At 39.8% G+C, this 23,643-nt stretch overlaps 1 protein-coding gene across 1 annotated transcript in view; it reads left to right on the top strand.

Moving 5' to 3' along the window:
• Positions 1 to 23,400, top strand: part of LOC122730447 (solute carrier family 22 member 10-like) — a 30,125-nt gene extending 6,725 nt beyond the window's left edge. Inside the window, exons 5-10 of the mRNA XM_043969574.1 lie at positions 9,808 to 9,925; positions 12,210 to 12,325; positions 16,196 to 16,410; positions 18,591 to 18,693; positions 22,327 to 22,533; positions 23,334 to 23,400. Of these exons, the coding sequence (XP_043825509.1) occupies positions 9,808 to 9,925; positions 12,210 to 12,325; positions 16,196 to 16,410; positions 18,591 to 18,693; positions 22,327 to 22,533; positions 23,334 to 23,400 (826 nt within the window). The remainder of the gene's footprint in view (positions 1 to 9,807; positions 9,926 to 12,209; positions 12,326 to 16,195; positions 16,411 to 18,590; positions 18,694 to 22,326; positions 22,534 to 23,333) is intronic.
• Positions 23,401 to 23,643: the final 243 nt, after the last annotated feature.

Below are 23,643 nucleotides of genomic sequence, written 5' to 3'. Positions count from 1 at the left end.
AGAGGCTACAAATGGAAAATGAATCCCAAGCTTCTTTAAATAGGGAAGCTCATTCCAGAATGTTTCAAATCTTGTAAGAGAATGGAAATATTTCTCATCATGGACCTGGGTGCCAGTCAGAAGTTAAAATCCATATGTGGATAAGATAGACTCGAAGCCAAATACCTTCATCAAATTATCTCTAAGTTATAAGAAAAGTAAATGAAAATATTATTGATTAATAGACTTTCCCCAAAGTACCAAAAAGAATATCCTAAGACACAAGAGGTGAGACAGATAAATCATTAAATTTCAAGGCAGAAGTCATGAGTTGAAATCCCACCATTGCCTCTTATTTGGTGAGTAACCTTGGGCAAATTACTTACACTCCCCACAGCCAAGTTTCTTCCTCTGCAAAATGAATGTGTCAGACTAAGTGACTGGCAGGATCCCTTCTAGCTCTAGGGGCAGCTAGGTGGTGCAGGGAGATAGTATGCCCAGCCTGGAATCAGGGAGACTCATCTTCATGACTTGAAATCAGACTTCAGACACTTACTAACTGTGTGACCCTGGGCAAGTCACTTTACCCTCTTTGCCTCAGTTTCTCATTAATAAAATGAAATGGAGAAGGAAATGGTGAACCACTCCAGCATCTTTGCCAACAAAAATCCCAAATGGAGTCATGAAGAGTCAGAAATGACTAAAAAACAATATCCTACTGGAGAAAAACAATGAATCTTTAATAGAACAGAATACTTTCAAGCATTTCTGATGGAAAGACAATAAGTGGATAGAAACATAAGTAGATATTTCTCCATATATGTACATATAAATTTTGTATACGTATAAATATAATCTATATATAAATATAGATTATATATATAAAAATAGATGTATTTTCATGTTGTCCCCTCATTAGAATGTTAGCTCCTTGAGGGTCCACACTGTTTTCCCCTGTATCTTCAGTATTATTAGCATAGGGCCTGGCACATAATAAGCACATAGTAGTGTAGTAGGCCTCCACCAGTCGTGGACGACCATGGATCAGTGCCTTGAAGAGCCACAGGCCACAGTGTGGCTGTGCAGTCTGATAAGGGAGCCACAGCTCCTGAGTGACTTATAACTGGTAACTGCCACATCCTGTGTTGTATCTACCCCATGAGGAATAGCTGGAGTGTCCTCTTCAGGGGGCTGGCCTGGATGGATCAATATGGAAAACAAGCTGTTGCCCATGCATCAGGTTTTCCCTCTCCGTGACACTGGTGGATCCAAAGGAGAGGCAGAGCCAATACAGTTTGGCACCAGTGCTGCCGCAGGAGTTGCCAGAGGGATGTGATGTCCAACATCCAACTGCCTAAGGGACTCTGACTCCTGATTTTTCCTCGGGGTTAACTCCTGAAGCCTTTCCCATATATGGGTATAGCTGCAAGGCAGTGGAGGTTTAAAATCAGGGTTTCCTTCCCCTAGGCGGGTTGCCTGCTAAGGCTAATGAGTCCCACCTGCCCATTTTTTATTGATTTATTGAAGATAAAGGTTAAAAAAATTCCACACAAAAAAGCCTCTCCACTATCTTTCTGCTTTCTCCAGCTTCTCTCCAGCTATGATGGGAAAACAGTTTCTTCAATTTCTTTCAAGCCCGTCCACTTAATAGTAATTCTCCAGACTCCCTCCTCATTCAATTGCCATTATAATGTTTCTCCATAAAAGAACAGTTAAGCCAGGTTCAACAAGAAAGTAGTTTTTTCTCATCTTATTTCTGTCTTCTCCATAATTTATCTCACAAATTCTCATAGATCAAAGTTGAACTCATTTATTATGTTGTCCCCAATTCCATGGGGAGAAACATCTCATAGGATGACAACTGCAGTTGTTACTATGTATTATTTGTTCTGTTGTTAAAAAGACAGTTACAATCTCCACAGTCTATATAGGAGAGACTTTTTGAAATGGTCTCTCACATATCCTTTGAAGGTTGTCTGTAAATAGCACTGGAGGACTTCCTCTCTGGCAACATCTTGGCATGATGTTGGTACCAATGTATGATGCAGGCTTCCCACAGGTTATCCCTCACATAAGCGTACAACTTTTGTAGAGACACCTTTTGTACCAGTTCTTAAGTCTCTAACCACCATGAATTTCTCTGTAGCTCTCTGGGGGACTCACAGTTTCAATTCTTAAGATATTGTGGTGGGGCAGCTAGGTGGCACAGTGAGTAAAGCACTGGCCCTGGATTCAGGAGTACCTGAGTTCAAATCTGGCGTCAGACACTTTACACTTACTAGCTGTGTGACCCTGGGCAGGTCACTTAACCCCAATTGCCTCACTAAAAAATAAAAACAAAAAAACAAGATATTGTGGCACTCCATATTCTGTATAGCATCATGTAAAGAAAGGCAGTGATAAAGAAATTAGGTAACAGAAGAGGAAATAGAATATCTAAATCGACCTATTTTGGAAAAATAAATTAAACAAGCCATTAATGAGTTTCCTACAAAAAAACATCAAGACCAAGTGGATGTATACATGAATTCTACCAAACACTTAAAGATCAAGTAATTTCAATATTAAATAAATATTTGGAAAAATAGAAAAGAAGGAGTTCTATCAAACTCCTTTTATGAAACAAATATGGTGGTGATACCTAACCCAGGAAGAGCAAAAATAGAGAATGAACATTATGTACCAATTTCATTAATAAATATGAATGCAAAAATCCTAAATAAAATATGAGCTATGCCCAGTGGAGCAGCCCATGGCTTGTGAGATTGAGGGCTTTATCAGAAGCTCTTCAGTGAAGATATGGATGTGATTAAAGAGCTTGTTTTAGGGAGAAAAAATAAAATATGAGCTAGGATGCTACAATGCTATATCACAAAGATTATACATTGTGAAAAAATGGGATTTATTTCAGGAATACAGGGATGCTTTAACATGTGGAAACCTATTAATACAAGTTAGTATATCATTAACAAAAGTAATAAAAATCATATGATTACATCTATAGATTCAGAAAAACTTTTTGACAAAATACAACACTAATTCGTATTAAAAATACCACTTGAGGGTGCAGTGGATAGAGCACCAGCCCTGGATTCCGGAGGACCTGAATTCAAATCCAGCCTCAGACACTTAACACTTACTAGCTGTGTGACCCTAGGCAAGTCACTTAACCCTAATTGCCTCACTAAAAAAAAAAAATACCACTTGAAAGCATGGATATAAGTGGATTTTTCCTTAAAATGATAAGAAGCATCTGCCTAAAACCATCAGGTAGCATTATTTGTGATTAGCTACAAGCCTTCCCAATAAGATCAGGAGTTTGAACCTTACTCTCATTGGATTTGACCCAAAGAGAGAATAACAAATACACTCATTTGGGTATGGAAATTTATCTTACCCTATAGGGAAGTGGGAGGGGAAAGGCAGGAAAAGGGGGTACTGATAGAAGGGAGGACAGAAGTAGGAAAGGAAAAGGGAAAGAAAAGGGAAGGGAGGTTGATAGAAGGGAGGTCAGATTGAGGGAGGCAGTGGTCAGAAGCAAACAGTGGTATGATGGGACAGAGTGAAAGGAGAGAGAACAGTACAAATAAGGGGGGAAATAGGAAAGAGGGAATTATACAATTAGTAATCATAACTGTGAATATGAATGGGATGAGCTCTCCCCTAAAATGGAAGCAGAGTGAATTAAGAACCAGAATCCTGCAATATGTTGTTTACAAGAAACACACTTGAAGCAGAGAGATACACACAGAGTAAAGGCAAAAGGCTGGAACAGAATATATTATGCTTCAGCTGAATTTTTTTAAAAAGCAGAGGTAGCAATCCTTATCAAAGACAAAGCAGAAGCAAAAAATAGATCTAATTAAAAGAGATAAAGATGGAAACTACATCTTGCTAAAAGGGTACTATAGACAATGAAGTAATATCAATACTAAACATATACACCAAGTGGTATAGCATCCAGATTCTTAGAGAAGTTAAGTGTGTTATAAGAAGAAAAAGAGAGCAAAACTATACTAGGGGGGATCTCAACCTCCCCCTCTCTGAACTAGATAAATCTAATCACAAAATAAATAAGAAAGAAGTTAAAGAGGTGAATAGAATTTTAGAAAAGTTAGATATGATAGACCTCTGGAGAAAACTGAGTGGGGATAGAAAAGAATATACCTTTTTGTCAGTGGTACATGGTACCTACAGAAAAAAAAATGATCAAATATTAGGGCATAAAAACCTCACAGTAGGGGGCAGCTAGGTGGCGCAGTGGATAGAGCATCGGTCCTGGAGTCAGGAGCACCTGAGTTCAAATCTGGCCTCAGACACTTAACACTTACTAGCTGTGTGATCCTGGGCAAGTCACTTAACCCCAATTGCCTCACTAAAAAAATAATAATAAAATAAAAACCTCAGTTAAATGCAGACAGTAAATACATCCTTTTCAGATCACGATGCAATGATGATTATGTGTAATAAAGGCCATAAAAAGAAAAACTAAAAATTAAATGGAAACCAAATGATCTCGACCTAAAGAATGAGTGGGTTGAACAACAAATCATAGAAACAATCAGTAATTTCATCAAAGAGAATGATAACAGTTAGACAGCATACAAAAATTTATGGGATACAGCCAAAGTCGTTCTTAAGGGAAATTTTATATTTCTAAATGAAAGAACAAACTTTAAATCCCCAATTAAATACCAAATTGGAAATTCTGAAAATCAAAGGATAGATTAATAAAATTGAAAGTAAGAAAACTATTGAATTAATAAATAAAACTAATAGCTGGTTCTATAAAAATAACAATAAAATGTATAAACCTTTGGTTAATTTTATTTTTTTTTAAAAGAAAAAAATTACCAGCATCAAAAATGAAAAGGGTGAATTTACCACCAATGAAGAAGAAATTAAAGCAATAATTAGGAACTATTTTGCCAAACTGAATGCCTATAAATTTGACAATCTAAATGAAATGGATGAATATTTACAAAAATGCAAATTGCCCAGATTAACAGAAGAGGAAATAAAATACATAAATAAGTCCATTTTTTAAAAAAGAAATTGATCTGAATCAATGATCTCCCTAAGAAAAGATTTCCGGGGCCAGGTGGATTTACAAGTGAATTCTACCAAACATTTAAAGAACAATTAATTCTAATACTATATAAAGTATTTGGGAAAATAGATGAAGAAGGAATCCTACCACCATGTCCAAAGGGCTATAGATCTGTGCATACCCTTTAATCCAGCAATACCACTGCTAGGTTTATATCCCAAAGGCATCCCCAAAAAGAGAAAAAGACCTACTTTCAGCTCTTTTTGTAGCAGATAAGAATTGGAAATCAAAGGAATGCCCATCAACTGGGAAATGGCTAAATAAGCTGTGCTATACAATGGTGATGGAATATTATTGTTCTATAAGAAATGACAAGCAGGATGATTCCAGACAGGCCTGGAAAGGTTTGCATGAAGTGATGTATAGTGAAGTGAGCAAAACTAGGAGAACATTGTACACAATGACAGCAATATTGTTTGATAAATAACTACGAATGACTTGACTATTCTTAGCAATACATTGATCCAAGACAATCCCAAAGGACTAGTAAAGAACACAGATTGAAGCATGCTATTTTTTACTTTTTTCATTTCTTTCTTTTATTCAGGTTTTTCTTATACAAAATGAAAAAAGCCTCCTGTAGTATCATTAGAAAAAGAAGGAATCTTACAAAATTCCTGTTATGAGACAAATATGGTGCTTATACTTAAAATAGGAAGAGCCAAAATAGATAACGAAAATTACAGACCAATTTCCCTAATGAATATTGATGCAAAATTCTAAATAAAATATGGTCATAGAGATTACAACAATTTATCACCAGGTTAATAGACTATGACCAGGTGAGATTTATACCAGGAATATAGGGCTGGTCTAATATTAGAAAAACTATCAACATAGTTAACAACATCAATAACAAAACTAACCAAAATCATATGATTGTCTCAATAGATGCAGAGAAAGCCTTTGACAAAATATAGCACCCATTTCTATTAAAAAAAAACAAACACTAGAGAGCATAGGGATAAATGGAGTTTTCCTTAAAATGATAAGCAGTATTGGGGCAGCCAGGTGACACAGTGGATAAAACACTGGCCCTGAATTCAGGAGGACCTGAGTTCAAATTCAGCCTCTGACACTTGACACTTAGTAGCTGTGTGACCCTGGGAAAGTCACTTAACCCTCATTGCCCTGCAAAAAAAACGATAAGCAGTATCTATCTAAAACTATCAGCAAGCATTACATCTAATGGGGATAAGTTAGAAGCATTCCCAGTAAGATCAGGAGTGAAATAGGGATGTCCTTTATTACTATTATTCTATATTGTACTAGAAATGTTAGCTTTAGCATTAAGAGAAGAAAAAAAATGAAGGAATTAGAATAGGCAAGGAAGAAACAAAACTATCACTCTTTGCTGACATGATGGTATACTTAGAGAATCCTAGGAAATCAAGTAAAAAACTACTTGAAACAATTAACAACTTTAGCAAAGTTGCAAGATAGAAAATAAGCCCATATAAATCGTCAGCCTTTCTATATGTGACCAACAAAGCACAGCAGCAAGAGATAGAAAGAGAAATTCCATTTAAAATAAATGTAGAGGGGGGTGCAGCTAGGTGGCGCAGTGGATAGAGCACCAGCCCTGGATTCAAGAGGACCTGAGTTCAAATCCAGCCTCAGACACTTGACATTTACTAGCTGTGTGACCCTAGGCAAGTAACTTAACCCTCAGTGCCCCAATCAATCAATCAATTAATTAATAAACAAATGAATGAATGAATGAAATAAAATATATGTAGACTATGTAACCTATTTCAGATTGCTTTCCATCTTGGGGAGGAGGGAGGGAAGAGAGGGTGGGAAAAAAATTTGGAACTAAAAATCCTATGAAAACAAACTGGAAACTGGAAAATAATAAAATACTTTTATTAAAAAATAAAAATAAAATAAGTCTAGACAATATAAAATATTTGGGAGTCTACCTGCCAAGACAAACCCAGGAACTATATGAAAACAATTACAAAACACTTTTTATACAAATAAAATCAGATCTAAACAATTGGAAAAATATCAATTGCTCATGGGTAGTCTGAGCTAATATCATTGAAATCATAATTCTACCTAAATTAGCTTACTTATTCAGTTCCATTTTCTTTTTTGAAAAATAAGGTTGATACAGGCCTTTTAAAAATATCATAATTATTCCCTCTATACTAATCCAGAATTGGAACATCCCTTGTAACAAACAAATAATCAGTAAACTTTTATTAATATATAATAAAGGCTATGGACACGAATACAAAAATTAACTGGCCCTGCCTTAAGGTGTTAATACTATCAGAGGAGATAACAGGTACATATTTAAGTATTTGTGTGTGTATACATATAGTATATATAAAAGGTGGTCTTGCCTCTTATGGAAACTGTGATCCTGGGCAAATGACTATACCTCTCATTGCTCTAGGTAACTTGACAAGACAAAATTGTAGTAGCAGAGGAATTTTCACCTCCTGGGAGTTCCCTATTCCTGTTAAATCATAGGTCCAGTCTTTGTCTCTATCTTTCAGAGACTTAATTACAGAAAGGGAGCATTTCTGGACTCAGGAGATCTAAGTTAAAACCCTAATTGTGCATCCCCCAAAAGCCTCCTGCCTTCAAGAACCCTGAACTCCCCTGACGCCCTGTGTCACATGGGTTTCTGAGCATGCTGGACAGCAACTCCTGCATGCAGTTGGGCCAGTACCTTACCCAGTACTTCTAGAGTGATGAAATCAAGGGAAGAAATGCTGCCCCTTGTATGTTGGGAACTTCCTCTTTTACACAACTGAGGAATAGATCAATGAACTCTTTGGCAAAAGTGGTGATGTAAAGGAAATCATCCCAGGGGTGGATAAAGTGCGGAAAACAGCATGTGGATTCTGGTTTGTTGACTATTCCTAGAGAACAAATGCAGAAAATGCTATACAGTATTTTTTCCCCCTCGGGGCAATGAGGGTTAAGTGACTTACCCAGGGTCACACAGCTAGTAAGTGTCAAGTGTTTGAGGCCGGATTTGGGCTCAGGTTCTCCTGAATCCAGGGCCCGTGCTTTATTCACTGTGCCACCTAGCTGCCCCCTATAGAGTACTTTAGAGGAACTCAGCAGGAGAATGGAATCATCTGCACAGATGGAAATCTAGGCACCAAAGAGGGCAGACAGCACAGAGAGGGAAGATTGGGGGCCAGGTACAAGATGAGGATAGAAAAGATTATGATGATGGGAGATGAGGCTATGGGGAAATGGGCAAAATCAGTGAGTGATGAAGGTACATTATTTAAAAAAAGAAAACTTTGGCCAGTTGACAGATCCTGCAAAAAGCAGCACTGAAGTTCTAAAAACAATTGAGAACAGGCCCTTATTTATTTCTCTGCCTCTGTACAAGCATGAAGCCTGAAACTGACAGCTCTCCATTTTGAAAATTATGAAATGTCAGAAACTAAAGCAGTGACTTTGGACCATGTGTTGGAGACTTGAGGTCTTGTCTGCCTGTCAGGAGGACTTCCTATCACCAAAGGAAAAGTTTGTAACCAAGCATGTCTACTAATACATATTCACCCAGGAGAGCAGTTTTTCTTGGAGCAAGATTAGAGAAGTCTTATTGTTTGGTTTTGTAACTGTTCATGACTCAGGACTTGGAATAGTCATTTAGGAAAACAGTCCTAATAAAATTTGTATGAAATGCATTTAATGATGTATGCTCCGGTATGAGTATTCTATTAATTAAAAGAGTTCTATTTCAAAGTTTTTAAAAGCTGCCTCATTTCCAAGGGAACTTCTAACTCGTAAAGCTATCAAAGTTTGTCAGAGGATTCTTTAAATGGTTTTGCCTCAGTCCTCAGAAGATCCCAAGGAGAGTACTCTTCTCTGGTGCTCTTCATGGATGGTCTAGAAAGAAATTTGTATTTCCAATGTTAAGGGGACTTATTAAACACTTCCGTCATTTTTCAAATCAAGACCGTGTAGATGAAATGTTAGATAAATTCAGGAGGCATTTGTTTTAACCTTGAAATTGTGAGATGGTGATGCTAGACCTGCCATATTTATTTGTTTCTTCTTTTACTAGCATGGTGGGGGAATGGAGAGATTTTAGAGGAAAACCTGAAAATCAAGGAAACAAAACATTTCTAATAGAAAAGATCAGATGAGCTGCCCTTAGAATGGAGGGAAATGTCTGTTTCCTGATCAGTGATTCAAGACATAGTCAAATATGGTCATTCTCCTACCTGCATTTGCATCGCTGATACAAGAATAGAATTCGTCCTAAATTGTTCACCTGATGTAGGTCTCATGGGACGGGGGGCGGGGGGGGGGGAGGGAGATTTGCTCACATTTAGAGCTTCAAGGATTGAAAGGGTGACTAAAATGCCTAATCTCTTGACAATTTTAGAATTTTTTCCTGATAAGTCTACCTGAACATCTATCGGAAAATACAGATTTGAGCCCAAAGAAAAACCTGTCCTGAACTCACTTAAAGAATTTTTTAGAGAAGGGGAATAATCAAGAAGAGCTACACTTAATGAGTAAATTTGCTCATTTTTTTGTCAGAGGTGTGTGGCTTAGGATAATTGGGGATGAAGGCTTTTATATGTGAACTTTTTGCGTGTTAAAGAATACTAAGTAATTAGTTGTAGACTCCCCCCCACAAAAAAAAGAACCACAGCTCTGCTGCACGTAAGAAGTGTGACTGAATAAGTAGAAAATGGAGAATTAACTATATCTGTCATGCCCTATTTAATTAGGTGGTTGCCAGAGTCTGCTAGATGGCTGATTGTCCACAACAAATGTGATGATGCCTTAAAGGTGCTCAGACAAGTTGCAAAAATCAATGGAGTAAAGGAGCAGACCCTGACCGTGGAGGTGAGAGGGGAAGGAGGAGCCAGGGCTGGGAAGAGGGAAATGGTGACTTTTCAAGTCAAGCACAGCAGCCTCAGATCTAAGAAGAGGAAAGGCCAATCTCTGATGATGCTTCTCCAAGTTTCAGTGGTCAAGAGAACAGGGAAGGGATAGGGGTAGCTACTTTCATCTCTACTTGACAAGACAAGGAACCAAGTGATTGAGAGTGTCTGGAAGCCACAGTAAACTTGCCTGTTTGAAATCATCTTTGGGACTGCCTAGCTGTATCAGAGAGAGCAACCAGAGTTGGGGAGAGGTACTTAAACTATGGGAAGATGTGAGGATCACCTTGTGGGAGGGAGAGGGCATCTCCCTCCCCTCTGCTTTCAGAGGGCCCTTTCAGCCCTCTGCCCTTTTCCCCTCCTGTCTTACATGTCATTCTCCATGACCATTCCTGTATGCTCTTTCTGCTCTCTTTCCCCTTTTTCTCTTCCTTGGTCACTGGTTTCACCCTTGCCCTGCCATTTCATAAGAAGGCGATGTAAAGTAGTTAATGAAACAATTAAATAATAAAGATGAAATGAGATTTTATTTGTAAAGCACTTAGCACAGTGCTTGCCACATAGTAAGCACTTACTAATTGCTTAGGCCCTGCCTCCCTCTGGCCCCATAGCAGCCTTGACTAGTAAGGATCACCTATTCACACATGGCAAATTTAGAAAGAGTCCTATTGAAATCTGTATGAAATGAGTTACATGATTTGTACTCCAGTAAATCCCAGTAAATCCCAGTAAATCCAGTATATCACAGTAAATCACAGTAAATCACAGTAAATCACAGAAACACAAGGGAGGCACAGAAGCCAGCCCCTGCAGACAACGTGGAGAGAACACTAGGCTCTTTGCTCGGGAGACATGAGTTGAAATCTTCCTCAGCCACATCCTGGCTGGGTCATCATGGGCTAGTCACTTCATCTCTCAGGCCTCAGGTTCCTCAACTATATATAGCTTCTAGGGGAATTTCCTTAGGAAATGGGGGTTACCTCAAAAGCACCACCCAACTGCATTTGGATTTTCAATGGGACCAATTCTCACAGCAACTGAAAGCTAAAGCCTCAGCCTTCTGTCCTGCTGCAAGGACAAGGGGAAAATACTACAGAAGTAAGGTGTTCTCTCTGTGGAGCTCCATCCTCTCAGAACCATAGCTCATGAGCCCCCACGGCTGTGGTTGCCTTGGAAAGTATCGATATTTCCTCAAAAAACCCTAGTGAACACTGAACACTCTCAACAACTATAATAAAAGTCATATATAACTGTAATATACATCATCAGTACTTGTCTAGGGAACATAAGATCATACAATAGGAAATTCCCATATGAGGGTTTCCATAGGCCACCTAGTCCAGCCCTTCATTTTACAGATGAGGAAAATGAAGTCCAAAGATGCTTTAAATGCTTTGCACAAATTCACACCAGTATAAAGGGGAGATCTGAACCCAAATATTCTGACTCCAGAGTCAGCATGCATTTGGGTATACTCCATGTGCATGGAGAGGCACATGCATATGGAATATGTGTGATTAGGACATATGCATGGATGATATCATCATAGAATTGAAGCTCAAAGGGACTTCAGATGTTTTCAACTTCCTCATTTTACAAATTAGAAAATTCAGGCACAGGGAGAATAGGGGACTTGGTTAGGGAACACAGGGAGTATCGATGGCAAGATTTGAACCCAGATTTTCTGACTCCAGGCCAGTGATAAAACTGATATTTTTCCTTTCTATTGATTTTTAGTTTATATGATCCTATATGTTAGAAGTGGTTAAGTTCTGAAAAACATTTAGCCATCTCACTCAGATAGTGCCGATGATGCATTTCCATTAGCGTTTTCTTAAAACACACTGATGTTCCAAGGAGAGCTACATTTATTTCTAAGCTGGATGTCAGTATTTTCATGGAGTAGCACCCACAGAGGATATATGGGGCCAAAGTGTGCATCCCTCATGCTGTAATGATAGACTTGGGGACAGCCTGGTGTCTCTGATGATCTTACATGACCTGAGGGTTCTCAATGGTACTCCTCTGGTCCTGTGTACACAGGCATGGCTCCACTGGGCATGTTATAGAGCTTGTCACTGGGGTAAGGAAAGACTTAATGAGGCTTTGGTGTTAAAGCCAATGAGCTCTCATTTGGTCCCAGTACCTTCCTAGACTCTCTTACCAACCCAGTCCTTCCTGCTCCTTCCTTCTATTTGTCCGTTCTCTAACCTGATTGACTCTATCTTTGGTTTTTCTCCCAAAAGGCTGTGAGATCCACCATGGAGAAAGAGTTGGCTGCAGCACAGACCCATTACACAATATTGGATTTGGTTTGCTTTCCCAACCTGCGTACAAGAATCCTCTGTTTGTCCTTTTCACGGTAGGTTCCCTATAATGTATAAGGAATGTGAAAGTCTCCACTACCCCCCAAAAAATCACTCAGGTAGATACAGTCACTAGGCAGTAGAAAAGGAGAGGCTGAGCGCTAATCTTTTATCTGTGATTCACAGAATTGTAGAATCTTGGGTTTTGGTGACACAGTAGATAGAGCACCAGCCCTGGAATCAGAAAGACTCATCTTGAGTTCAAACATGGCTTCAGATACTTACGGACTCTGTGACCCTGGGCAAGTCATTTTGCTGTAGTTGGAGAATGAAATGGCAAACCACTCTGGTGTCTTCACTAAGAAAACTCCCAATAGCATGATGAAGAATCAGATACAACTGAAACAAGACAACAAACAACAAAGAGTTGTAAAAGTCTTTGGAGGTCATCCAATTCAACCTGAATTTAAGGAATTCACTCACCATATTCCTCACCTTAGCCCCTCTAACACTTATCCAGCTTCTTCCTAAAAACCTCATCCTACCTTCAGACGGCTCTAAGTATTAGGAGGTTTTCCCTTACATAGAGTCTCAATCTGCCTCTCTGCAACCTCCATCAATGGCTCCATGCAGAGCAAATGCTCTCTATCTTCCATGTGTCAGCCCTTCAGTTCCCTGAAGGCAGCGCTCATGTCCCCCCTCCCCAAGGCTTCTCTTCTCCAAATGAACCATCCCCACTGCCTTCAGGCTATCTTCAAGTGCCAAGAGCACGATGTCCTTCAGCATCCTGGCTCCCCTCTGGGCACTCATCCTAGGCCTATTTCAGAGGAGAAAACCCAGGCCAAGAAGAGCCCCCAGCACTTTCTTAAGTGATCATGGAAATCTATCTCTAGGAATCTGACAATGATCATTATGCTTCCATGGAGCCAACACCTCAGGGACATGCATTCTCCCTCCACCGATGGATGGTGAAAGCCATGGTCACCTCCTTTCTCTTTCTGTGTATTTCTTTACCCATGTCAATCCATAAATCTTTCTTGAAGGATCTATCCAATGTGGTAATGTGATAAAGCTGATGATGTTACCTAGCACTTACATGATGTCTTAAGTTTTTCAAAGCCCTTGACTAATATTTTCCCATTTGCTCTTCATAACAACCCTTTGAGATAGGTACTATGATATCCCATTTTATAGGATAGGAAACTGAGGCAGACTGAAGATAAGTGACTTGCACAGAGTCACAACTAGAGTATTTGAGGCTGGATTTGAGCTCAGGGCTTCCTGACTACAGATCTTGCTCTCTACCCATTGTGCCACCCAGTTGTCAATTGTCCTCTAGGGTTCTTCACATTTCCTAAGTATCAGTGCAGAACTTGAGTAGCCAAGATGTTTATCCCTCACTCTCCCTACATGCCAGGTGTAATCATGTATCATTCTGAAGGCACCTTTCTTACCACTTAAAAAGAAAAACTCAGATTCATGCTATAGAGCTTGTCCCATATGAAGGCAGCTAGGTTGCACAGTGGATAGAGCACTGGCCCTAGAGTCAAGGAGTACCTGAGTTCAAATCCAGTCTCAGACACTTGACACAACTAGCTGTGTGACCCTGGGCAAGTCACTTAACCCTCATTGCCCTGCAAAAAATACAACAACAGGGGGCAGCTAGTTGGCACAGTGGATAAAGCACTGGCCCTGGGTTCAGGAGGACCTGAGTTCAAATTGTGTAATTTAAAATGCTAAATGTGGGTTCTAATCTGTCTCCCCAGTTTTTGGGGGAAACTGACTAAAATAACTGATAAACGAGTTTAGATTTTTTAAGAGTTTATTGAGGGGCAGCTAGGTGGCACAGTGGATAGAGCTCTGGCCCTGGATTCAGGAGGACCTGAGTTCAAATCCGGCCTCAGACCCTTGACACTAGCTGTGTGACCCTAGGCAAGTCACTTAACCCCAATTGCCTCCCCAAAAAACAAACAAACAAAAAAATAGTTTATTGAAAGATAGCAAAAGAAAGAGAAAGATTGAGAACAGATTTCTTATAGCCTGGAAATTCTTGCCTTCCTAAACCTCCCACTTCTGAAGTCCTCTGCCACCAAGCCGATGTCTCCACCAAAAGAGCAAGAACTCTCTCGCTAGAGTCTGCTTCCTCCTTCATGTTCCCCTTCCAGAAATGGGTGCTTCTTCAAGCTGATTGGCTAGTGGCATTCAAATTCATTGGTTCACTAGACCCAAAGATGGTCTTGATGTAAAGTTCAAAGTTTTTAGCTTCTGAGAACAATACCCTCTTAAATACCAGCCTGATGTGCTTACAATCTAGTTAACTGGAAGTAAGCCAGTCAGCAGTCAGTTGCTCTCCCCCAATTCAATCAGTTTAGATCAATCTTCAGTGGGCCCCTGAGTATCTGGTAAATCTCCTCATCTACCACATTCCATTATCTTGACACAAAATCCAGCCTCAGACACTTGACACTTACTAGCTATGTGACCCTGGGCAAGACACTTAACCCTCATTGCCCCCCACACAAAAAAGCACTATGTAAATGTTAGCTTTTTATGATAATGATTTGCAGATAATAATTGTATATATAGAAAATCAAAAGCCAATCAAGATAATTAACAACTTTAGGAAAGTTGCAAGATAGAAAATAAACCCACATAAATCATCAGCATTTCTATATAATATCAAAAAAGTTCAGCAGCAAGAGAGAGAAAGAGATAGTCCACTTAAGATAACTGTGAGCAATATAAAATACTTTTGAGACTACTTGCAAGGACAAAGTCAGGAAATATGTGGACACAATTACAAAATACTTCTCACAGAAATAAAGTCAGATCTAAACAATTAGAAAAGTATTAATTTCTCATGGTTAGACTAAGCAAATATAATGAAAATGACCATTTCACCTAAATTAACTTACTTATCTAGTGCTATACCAAAGAATTACCCAAAAAATCATTTTATAGAGCTAGAAAAAATAATATCCCAATTCATCTAGAAGAACAAAAGGCCAAGAATATCAAGGGAATTAATGATAAAATATGAAGAAAGGTGGCCTGGCCATACCAAACCTCAAACTGTATTTTAAAGTGGTAATCATCAAAACAATCTGGTACTGACTAAGAAATCAAACGGTGGATCAGTAGATACACATATTAAGAACGCATTACATTGTAGTAAATGACCATAATAATGTAATGTTTGACAAACCCAAAGATCAAAGCTTTTAGGACAAAAGGCTCATTATTTGACAAAAACTGTTGGGAAAACTGGAAAATATTATGGCAGAGACTAGGCATAGATGAAAATCTCACATTATACCAAGATAAGATCCAAATGGGTGTGTGATCTACTCCTAAAGGGCAGGGTCATAAGCAAATTAGGAGAGCATGGCATCGGTTTCCTGTCAGATCAAAGGATAAGGGAAGCATTTCAGACCAAACAAGATATAGAGAACATCACAAAATGTCAAATGGATAATTTTGATTACATTAAAATTAAGAAGGTTTTACACAAACAAACCCAATGCAATCAAAAGTATTATGAAAGCAGAAAACTGGAGGTGGGGGGAGAGAATTTATAGTAAGCATCTCTGATAAAGACTTCATTTCTCAAGGATATGGAGAACTTAATCAAATTTATAAGAATAGCAGCCATTCCCCTATTGATAATTAGCCTGTTCTGTTCACCCTAGTTAGTGATCCCCTTGCCCTCCTGAATGTATCTGGCACTCACTTAACTGCCTTCATGGATCATTGCCACCCCCAGCAGAATATCAACTCCTTGAGGGGTTTGTGTACCTAGCGCCTAGTACAGACCCTGACACCCAACAGGTCTTTCATAAAGGCTTGTTGAACCAAACTGCATTTAAGGGTGAACTCTGGGCTCCATGTGTAATGGATTCTCTCCCCTTCCCCACTGTCTGCTGCAGTTTCACAACAGGGATGCTTTTCTATGGACTCTCTCTGGATCTTCAGAACTTGGGGCGCAATATTCAAATGCTCCAGGTTCTTTTGGGAGCTTCCAGCTTCCTCAGCAGGTTTGGGGCCTTGATCATCATGAACCACCTTGGTCGTCGAACAATAGTGGTGGCTTTCTTCCTCCTTGCTGGACTCTTCATACTTTCCAGTGCATTTCTGCCTCAAGGTAAAAGAGTAGTCTTTGGGGAAATAGAAAAAGGGAGGGAAGAATAATATAGGATCAGAGGCATCTAGGTAGCCAATAGATAGAGTACTGGTTGTGGAGCCAGGATGAATTGAGTTCAAGTCCAGCCTTAGATATGTTTCAGCTGGGTAACCCTGGGCAATTCATAACCTCTGGCTGCCTCCATTTCCAGATCTATATAATAGGGATAATAACAGCACCTATCTCAATGGTTTTTGTCAGATAATATTTGTAATGTGTTTAGCCCAGTGTTTGACATGGTAGACTCTATATAAATATCAGCTTTAGCATTACTATCCTCATAATCATCATTTTCATCTTTGAGGAGAAGCTCCTTGCCCATCATTAAGGCTGGCTTGGATGTGGCCTTCCTGAGCTGCTCAGACCTCCCCCTCTACCTCCAACTTGGGAACATAGGAACACTTAGATTAAAGTGGTAATTGGGGTCTTGATTCTGCCAAGGGACTATGGGGGGGGATGAGGGGGTCCCTCTGGTTCCCTTCATTCTACCCTAAAACTTAGAGCAAGAATCTCTTGGGGTCAGGAATGAATGGTCATTAGGGGCTCCTTGAATGTTAGGAGCCTGGAGGCAAAGGAGATGGAGATGTGGGTTCAAAGCCAGGATGTACCTATTATTCCCACTGTCTATCTCTTGCATGTTGTCTCCCTCATTAGAATGTGAGCTCTTTATGGGCAAGGATCATGTTTTCACCTTTCTTTGTATCCCCAGCACTTAGCACAGTGCCTGACATGTAGTGAGTGCTTAATGAAGGCTCATTGACTGGCTGAGTTCAACTTTCTTCTCATGCATACTGTCTGTGTGACCTTGGGCAAGTCATTTCACTCCTCAGTCCACTAGGCAACTCATAGACTATAGATTTCAGAGGAAAGACCAATATGAGTTATTAGAGTGGATTTCATTACCTGGGTGTTTCCTATATATTTAGGTAAGGATGAGATCATAGGTTGAGTCTCTCCCCAGTGAAAATTAAGACTAGAAGTTTGAGACCCCTGAGTCATAGGGTCATAAAGCAAGAGCTGGAATGGACCTCAGAGACAATCTAATCCAAATCCCATCTTTACACATGAGGAAATTGAGGCCCAGGGAATTAAAATGACTTGTTCAAAGTCACACGGGGAGTGAACCTCAGATGTGGAATTTGAACTCAGTTCCTCTGACTTCAAAGGCATCACTCCTTCCATTGTGCCAAGGACCCTCCCCAACTTTCTCATTTGAAAAAAAGGGAATAGGTTCAAAGAGGAGAACCAACTTGCCCATAGCTGCAGAGATAATAAATAGCAGAACCAGAATTCAAACCCAGGCCAAGATAGATGAGGAAAAAGAGAGGGATGATACATAGAAGGATATAAATGGATAGATAGATCAATAGAGGGATGAGTGGATAGACAGATGGGTGGATAGACAGATGGACAAAGGGACAGATGTACAGATGGATGGATGAATAGATGGATGGATAGGTGGATGGATAGATGGGTAAATAGGTAGAGAGATAAAGAGACAAAGAGATTGATGGATAGCATGAATAAGCAAATGGAAAAAATGATGAATAAATGGCTGGAGTTTGGCTTGAATTCAGCTCTACTGAGTTCCTAAAGGAAGGGATTGTTGAATTTATCTTAGCATTACCTCCTCAGCACAAAGCCTTCCACACAGTAAAGACATAATGAGTATTTTTGTTTGCTAGACTAAATACACAAATAATAGTTACCATTTAGAGAGCACTTTAAGGTTTGTAAATTATTTTTCATGTATTATGTCATTTGTTCCTCATAACAACCCTGGGATGCCAAGACCTCCATTTTAAGATGAGGAAACTAGGCCAAGAGAAGTTAAATGACTTGTCTGGAGTCACCCAGCTGGTAAGTTTTAAGGCAGGCTTTGAACTCAGATCTTCCGGACTCTAAGTCCAACACTCTATCCCTATAGCACTTAGCTGCCTCTAAAAAATATTATTAGGATAAGTGGTTGTGTGGGTAGATAGATAAAGGGAAGGAATGAAGAGAGGAATAAATTGAGGGGTTATTATATGGATGAATATATGAATTGATAGAGAAAAATAAATGAACGAATAAATTAATGCCTCCAAGATGTGTTGAACTCTGGAGTTTATTGAGATTTTTTGGTCCTGCTCTTTTTATAGGAATTTTGTGCATGGTTTTGGCAATAATAGGAATCTGCTGTATTGTAGTCTGCATTTCCTGTAATAATGTCTATTTAAATGAGCTCCTACCCACAGTAGTCAGGTAAGAAAGAGAATTTGGGGATAAAGAAGCAGCTATTGCCATTTCTTAGGGAAGGGGGGGGGTGATGAGGAGAGACTCAATAGAACAGATCCTCCAGGAGACATGCCTGGGTTATTGTCTGTGGCTAGGGCTCTCTATTGCAAAACCAGGTTCTAATCTTCAAGGTCCAGAGATCCTGATCCCTCCCTTTCCCCCACACCAATATCAGTGCCACTCCGCCTTACAAGATCATTATCACAGACCTTCCTTTGGCTCTAGATAAAAACTTCCATCTCCCTTGAAACCAAATTGATAGGTGACCTGAAACCATCTAAACTGGTTCTCAGGCAAGAAACGTAGGGATCACCCCTGGTCCCAGAAGGAAATCTTTCATTTGGTAGAGGCCACCATGGCTTCTATCTCATGTGATCTTTGAAGACCCAGAGTTCCTTCCATGTCACAGTGAGTTCTCAGAAAAGAATTTGAGATGAAGTCACATGGAGTTGTTTCTCTAGAACAAGACTCTAGCTACATCTAGCTACATCCTACCCCCACCCCCACCCCATAGTCCCTTAGCAGAATCAAGACTCTAGAAGTTTCTCTAGAGCCAAACTAACTAGCCAACCTAAAACAACAACAACTTCAGCTATACAGTATGAACTAGCAGAACGGATGGGCAATAACAATAAGCCTGTGGGCAACAGGCCATGTGATCTCTTTCTTACCTCGTCCCTGCTTTGAACACAGACTTGAAATATGTGTATGAAGACAAGCCAGTGTCCTGCAATAACAGTAGCTAGTTTTCATTCAGCACTTTTAAAGTTTCACAAAGGTTCAGACATGTCATTAAGGGGACGTTGATTGCTCAACAGATAAAGTGCTGGACCTAGAGTCTGGAAAATCTGAGTTCAAATCTAGTCTCAGATATGGACTAGCTGTGTGACCCTGGGAAAATCACTTAACCTGTCTTTCCCACAAGTTTATCCTCTATAAAACTGGTATAATAACAGCACCTATCTTCCAAAGTTGTTAGGAACATCAAATGAGATACCATATGTAAATCACTGTGTGAACTTTAAAGCCTAGTTATTATTACCATTATCACGTGAAAGAAGAGATGATAAACAGGAACTGGCCAATAGGAACCCTAACATTATGAGCATACACAGTGCCTTCAGTCTGATACAACCCCAAATGTAAATGTTGGAGCATGGGCAAGTATTCTGTGACTGCATCCAAATGACTCCTTATGGTTCTCTTTGAATAGCCATTGATCCAGGAGTTGGTGTGTAGGCAAAAGACTCCCAAGAGGGATTGATTCTTTTTGGGAAAGGTTTTTGCTAAACAGTTGCCAGCATGCCATTGACTGTTCCCAAGAAAAGTATGGGGCAACAAGACAGCACCTTAGATGCCCTTGATGAATTCAATTGATGGACCAGATGAACTATATCCTTGGGTCCTGAAAGAACAAGTAGTGATTACAGAGTGATGCATTGAAGGCTGAACTTACTTGGAGATAATTGATGATCACAGAGAACAGGAAATGTGCCACAAGATTAGAAAAGGACAAATGTTTGAATTTTCAAGAGATGGAAGGAAACTGAGCCTACAAACTCTAGGTCAATGAGCTTGACATGGATTCCTGGAAAATTCTGAAATGAACCAATAAGAGATGGTTTATGGATACCTAGAAAGGGAAACATTGATTATGAAGAGTCATCAAGGTAGCGTCATGAAGAACAAGTCATGCCAAACTAATGTCACATGTTTTCCCTTTGGACAGGATTACTGAAATAGATGACGGAAATGCTGTGGATAGAGTGTACTTCCATTTTAAGCTCTTGATTAAATATCTCATGCTCTTCTTGGGGAAAGATGGAGAGACATGGATTATGAGGATACATAAGCTATTCAGAACAGTTCTCATGGACAGAGTCCAAGGGTCGTTGTTAATTGTTCATTGTCAATGTGGCAGGAAGTCTCTACTGGAGGGCCCCAGGGATCTGTGCTTGGCCCATTATTCTCTTTACCCTTGATGTCAGTTACTTTGGTGAATGCATAGATGGCATGTTAATCAAATCTGCCAATGATCCAAAATTAAGAGGGATCCCTAACACACTGGATGCGAGAGTCAGGGTGCAAAAGGACTTTGACAGGCAAGAGTATTGGGCTGAGGAGATGAAAGTGAATACAGATAGATGTAAACCAAAAAAGACCAACTCGACATATGTACCCTTAGCACACATTATCTGGGCCCCAAAGATGTCAATGACCTGACAGGTGTCCAGAAGAGGAAAACCAGGATGTTGACAGGCCATGGGCTTATGACTCAACAGGAACAATTGAAGGCACTTGACATGTTTAGTTTTAAGAAAACCGGATACAGGGGGGACAAAAGTCCTGTCTTTTGGTATCTGAAGGGTTGTCTTGTGGTGGAGAGAGTAGCTTTGTTGTCTTTTGTATTAACCAAAAGCAGAACCAGAAGTCATGGTGGATGTTCACAGGCACATTTAGCCTTGATGTCAGGAAAAGCTTCCCAACAATTATGGTTAGCCCCAAGTGGGCTGGTGATGAGATGCTCAAGAGGTAATGAATTCTTCCTCCTTAGAGGCCTTCAGACATATGCTGGACAGCCAATTGTTGGGTGTATTATATGGGGATTCCTTCATGCATTAGATGGGCATTGAGGTCATGTACAACTCTCAAATTCTGCAATTCTAAAGAAGTCCATGTCATTGTTCATATATTCAAACCCATCTTTTTCACTCTAGGGTCTATAATCTATCCTCTATATTAGGCTACCTATAGAAAAAGGAAGGAATGAGGAAGGAAAGAAAGGGAAAGAGACAAGGATAGAATGAGGGCAATAGGAATGAAGAGAAAAGGGAAGGATGGAAAACAAAAAGGATTTCATTATGATCTCTGAAAATAAAGATAAGGTTAATCCTTTTTTTAAAAAAATATAGTGATGTGTTTTGTTTTTACATCCCCTAAATTTCTCCCCTTATTCTTCTCCCTCTCCGCCTCCTAGAAAACCATCCCAGACTTTTTAAAAGAAAAAGAAGAGAAAAATCTGTAAAACTGATCAGAGCTTTGAAAAAGTCTGAAAATGTCTACAGTCTTTCATGCTTGTGGACCATTCAAATCTGCAGAAGAGCTGGGGGGAGGGGCTATCTTCTACTAACTCTTCTTTGTGTTCTTCCTTCCATTTAAGAGTCTAGTCTTCATTGTGCATAGTTTTCCTCAATTTTCCAGTCAACAAACCCTAACCATGCAGGAGCTTACACTCTGCTAGGGGCAGAGATATATGAGAGGGTTCCATTCTTGCCAGGAGCCACCAATGGAGGAGTTCCATCCTTACTGGAGATGAAGGAGGTTGATTTTTTATGCATCCAGCTGTAGATATGAAGGAGAAATGGGAAAAATAAAGCCAATGCAGCAAGTTCAAATGAACATATCTGCTTACTTGTTCAGAAGATCATTTGGGGAATGAGGAATAGTTTCTTTCTCTTCAAATCTATAAATTCCAGGAGCCCTTGAGGATTTCAGCACTCCATAAATACACACTACAGACTCTACTAACAGGGGGCCAGAGGAAGGGGGTATTTAACAGGTGTTTAATCTTAGATAATCCAATCTCCTTTGCCCTGACAGGACCACGTGCAGTGGGATCATTCTCACAATAGATCGGATTGGGGTGATGCTGGCCCCATTTGTGAATATACTGAGGCACTACCTTCCAGCCATGCCCCAGATCATCTTTGCAATCATGGCAGTCATTGCAAGCTTTATGGTCTTCCTCTTCCTCCCAGAAACCCAGAACAAACCAATGCCTGACACCATCGAAGATATAGAATGCAGGTGAGGACTATCCGTGGCATCTTAGGAAAGTCACTTAAAAAGGGGGAGAGGGTACTTCAATGTTTCCTGATATTAAGGTATCCCACCTTAGAGGTCACCAAGTCCAATCCCCTCATTTTGTTGTTGATGAAGAAGGCCCGAGGGGTCTTGTAAAGTCATAGTGATTTTAAGTAGCAGACTTGAGATCTAAGCCCAGGTCCTCCACTTCAAACCTAGGTCATTTCTTCATTGGGCCACAGAAGGAAGTACTTGTCCAGTGGAAATCAAGTTTCTCAGGGTTTCAGAATGTTTCCTGTAATCAGAGAGTTGGAGGAGGATGGGACCTCAGAGAGTCTAATCCCCTCATTTTATGTATAACCAAAGAGAGCTAGTTGGCTACAGTCACAAAGGTAAAAAGAGCCAGAGGCAGGACTCTTCTACCATACACTATTCTTTTTGTATTCTCTGTCACAAGCACATACCACATAACTAATAAATGCTTGTTGGATTAGATTTAATTGCAAGCTGAAAAAATTAAAAAACAAAACAAAAATAAAGTCATTATCCCCAGGTAGTGCCCAAAGACATGGATTCTGTACCAAATAAAGGGCATTAATAGCCACCAAATATTCATCAAGATTCTCCTGGCCTCAGGTAAGTTTCCTCCCTCTCAATCACATTGGGTAATGTTTGGAAAAGCACTTATGGTGGTGCCTGGCACACAGTGGGTGCTTCATAAATGTCTTATCTTCTTCCCTTCCCTCCATTACATGCACTCACATTTTCTTTCCTTTTTTTTCTTTCCATTCATTCATGGGAAGACATTCAAGAGAAGAAGTAAAACCAGGAGATCTGGATGACACTCTGGTGAAAATAAGCCAGTTTTAGGATTGCTGCAGGAGTCTGACTGAGAAGAAGACGACTGTAGTCTAACCTGGGGTTTTCTCTTCCCATGGTCTGGAGGCAATACAGCCAGCCTTTACAACACCATTGGTCCTGCTTGGACTCCAGGCTTCCAGGAGGTTTCATTTGTGTGAATCAATCAAGAAGTATTAATTAAATAGTCACCAAGTTCTAGGAACTGGAGATACAAAGGCAAAAAAAAGCAAGCTTTGCTCTCAAGAAGGTCAC

The sequence above is a fragment of the Dromiciops gliroides genome, chromosome 6 (genome assembly GCF_019393635.1).
Source record: "Dromiciops gliroides isolate mDroGli1 chromosome 6, mDroGli1.pri, whole genome shotgun sequence".
Taxonomy (NCBI): Eukaryota; Metazoa; Chordata; class Mammalia; order Microbiotheria; family Microbiotheriidae; genus Dromiciops; species Dromiciops gliroides.
Note: the sequence above shows the minus strand (reverse complement) of the source record. Positions and strands in the feature narration are given on the sequence as shown.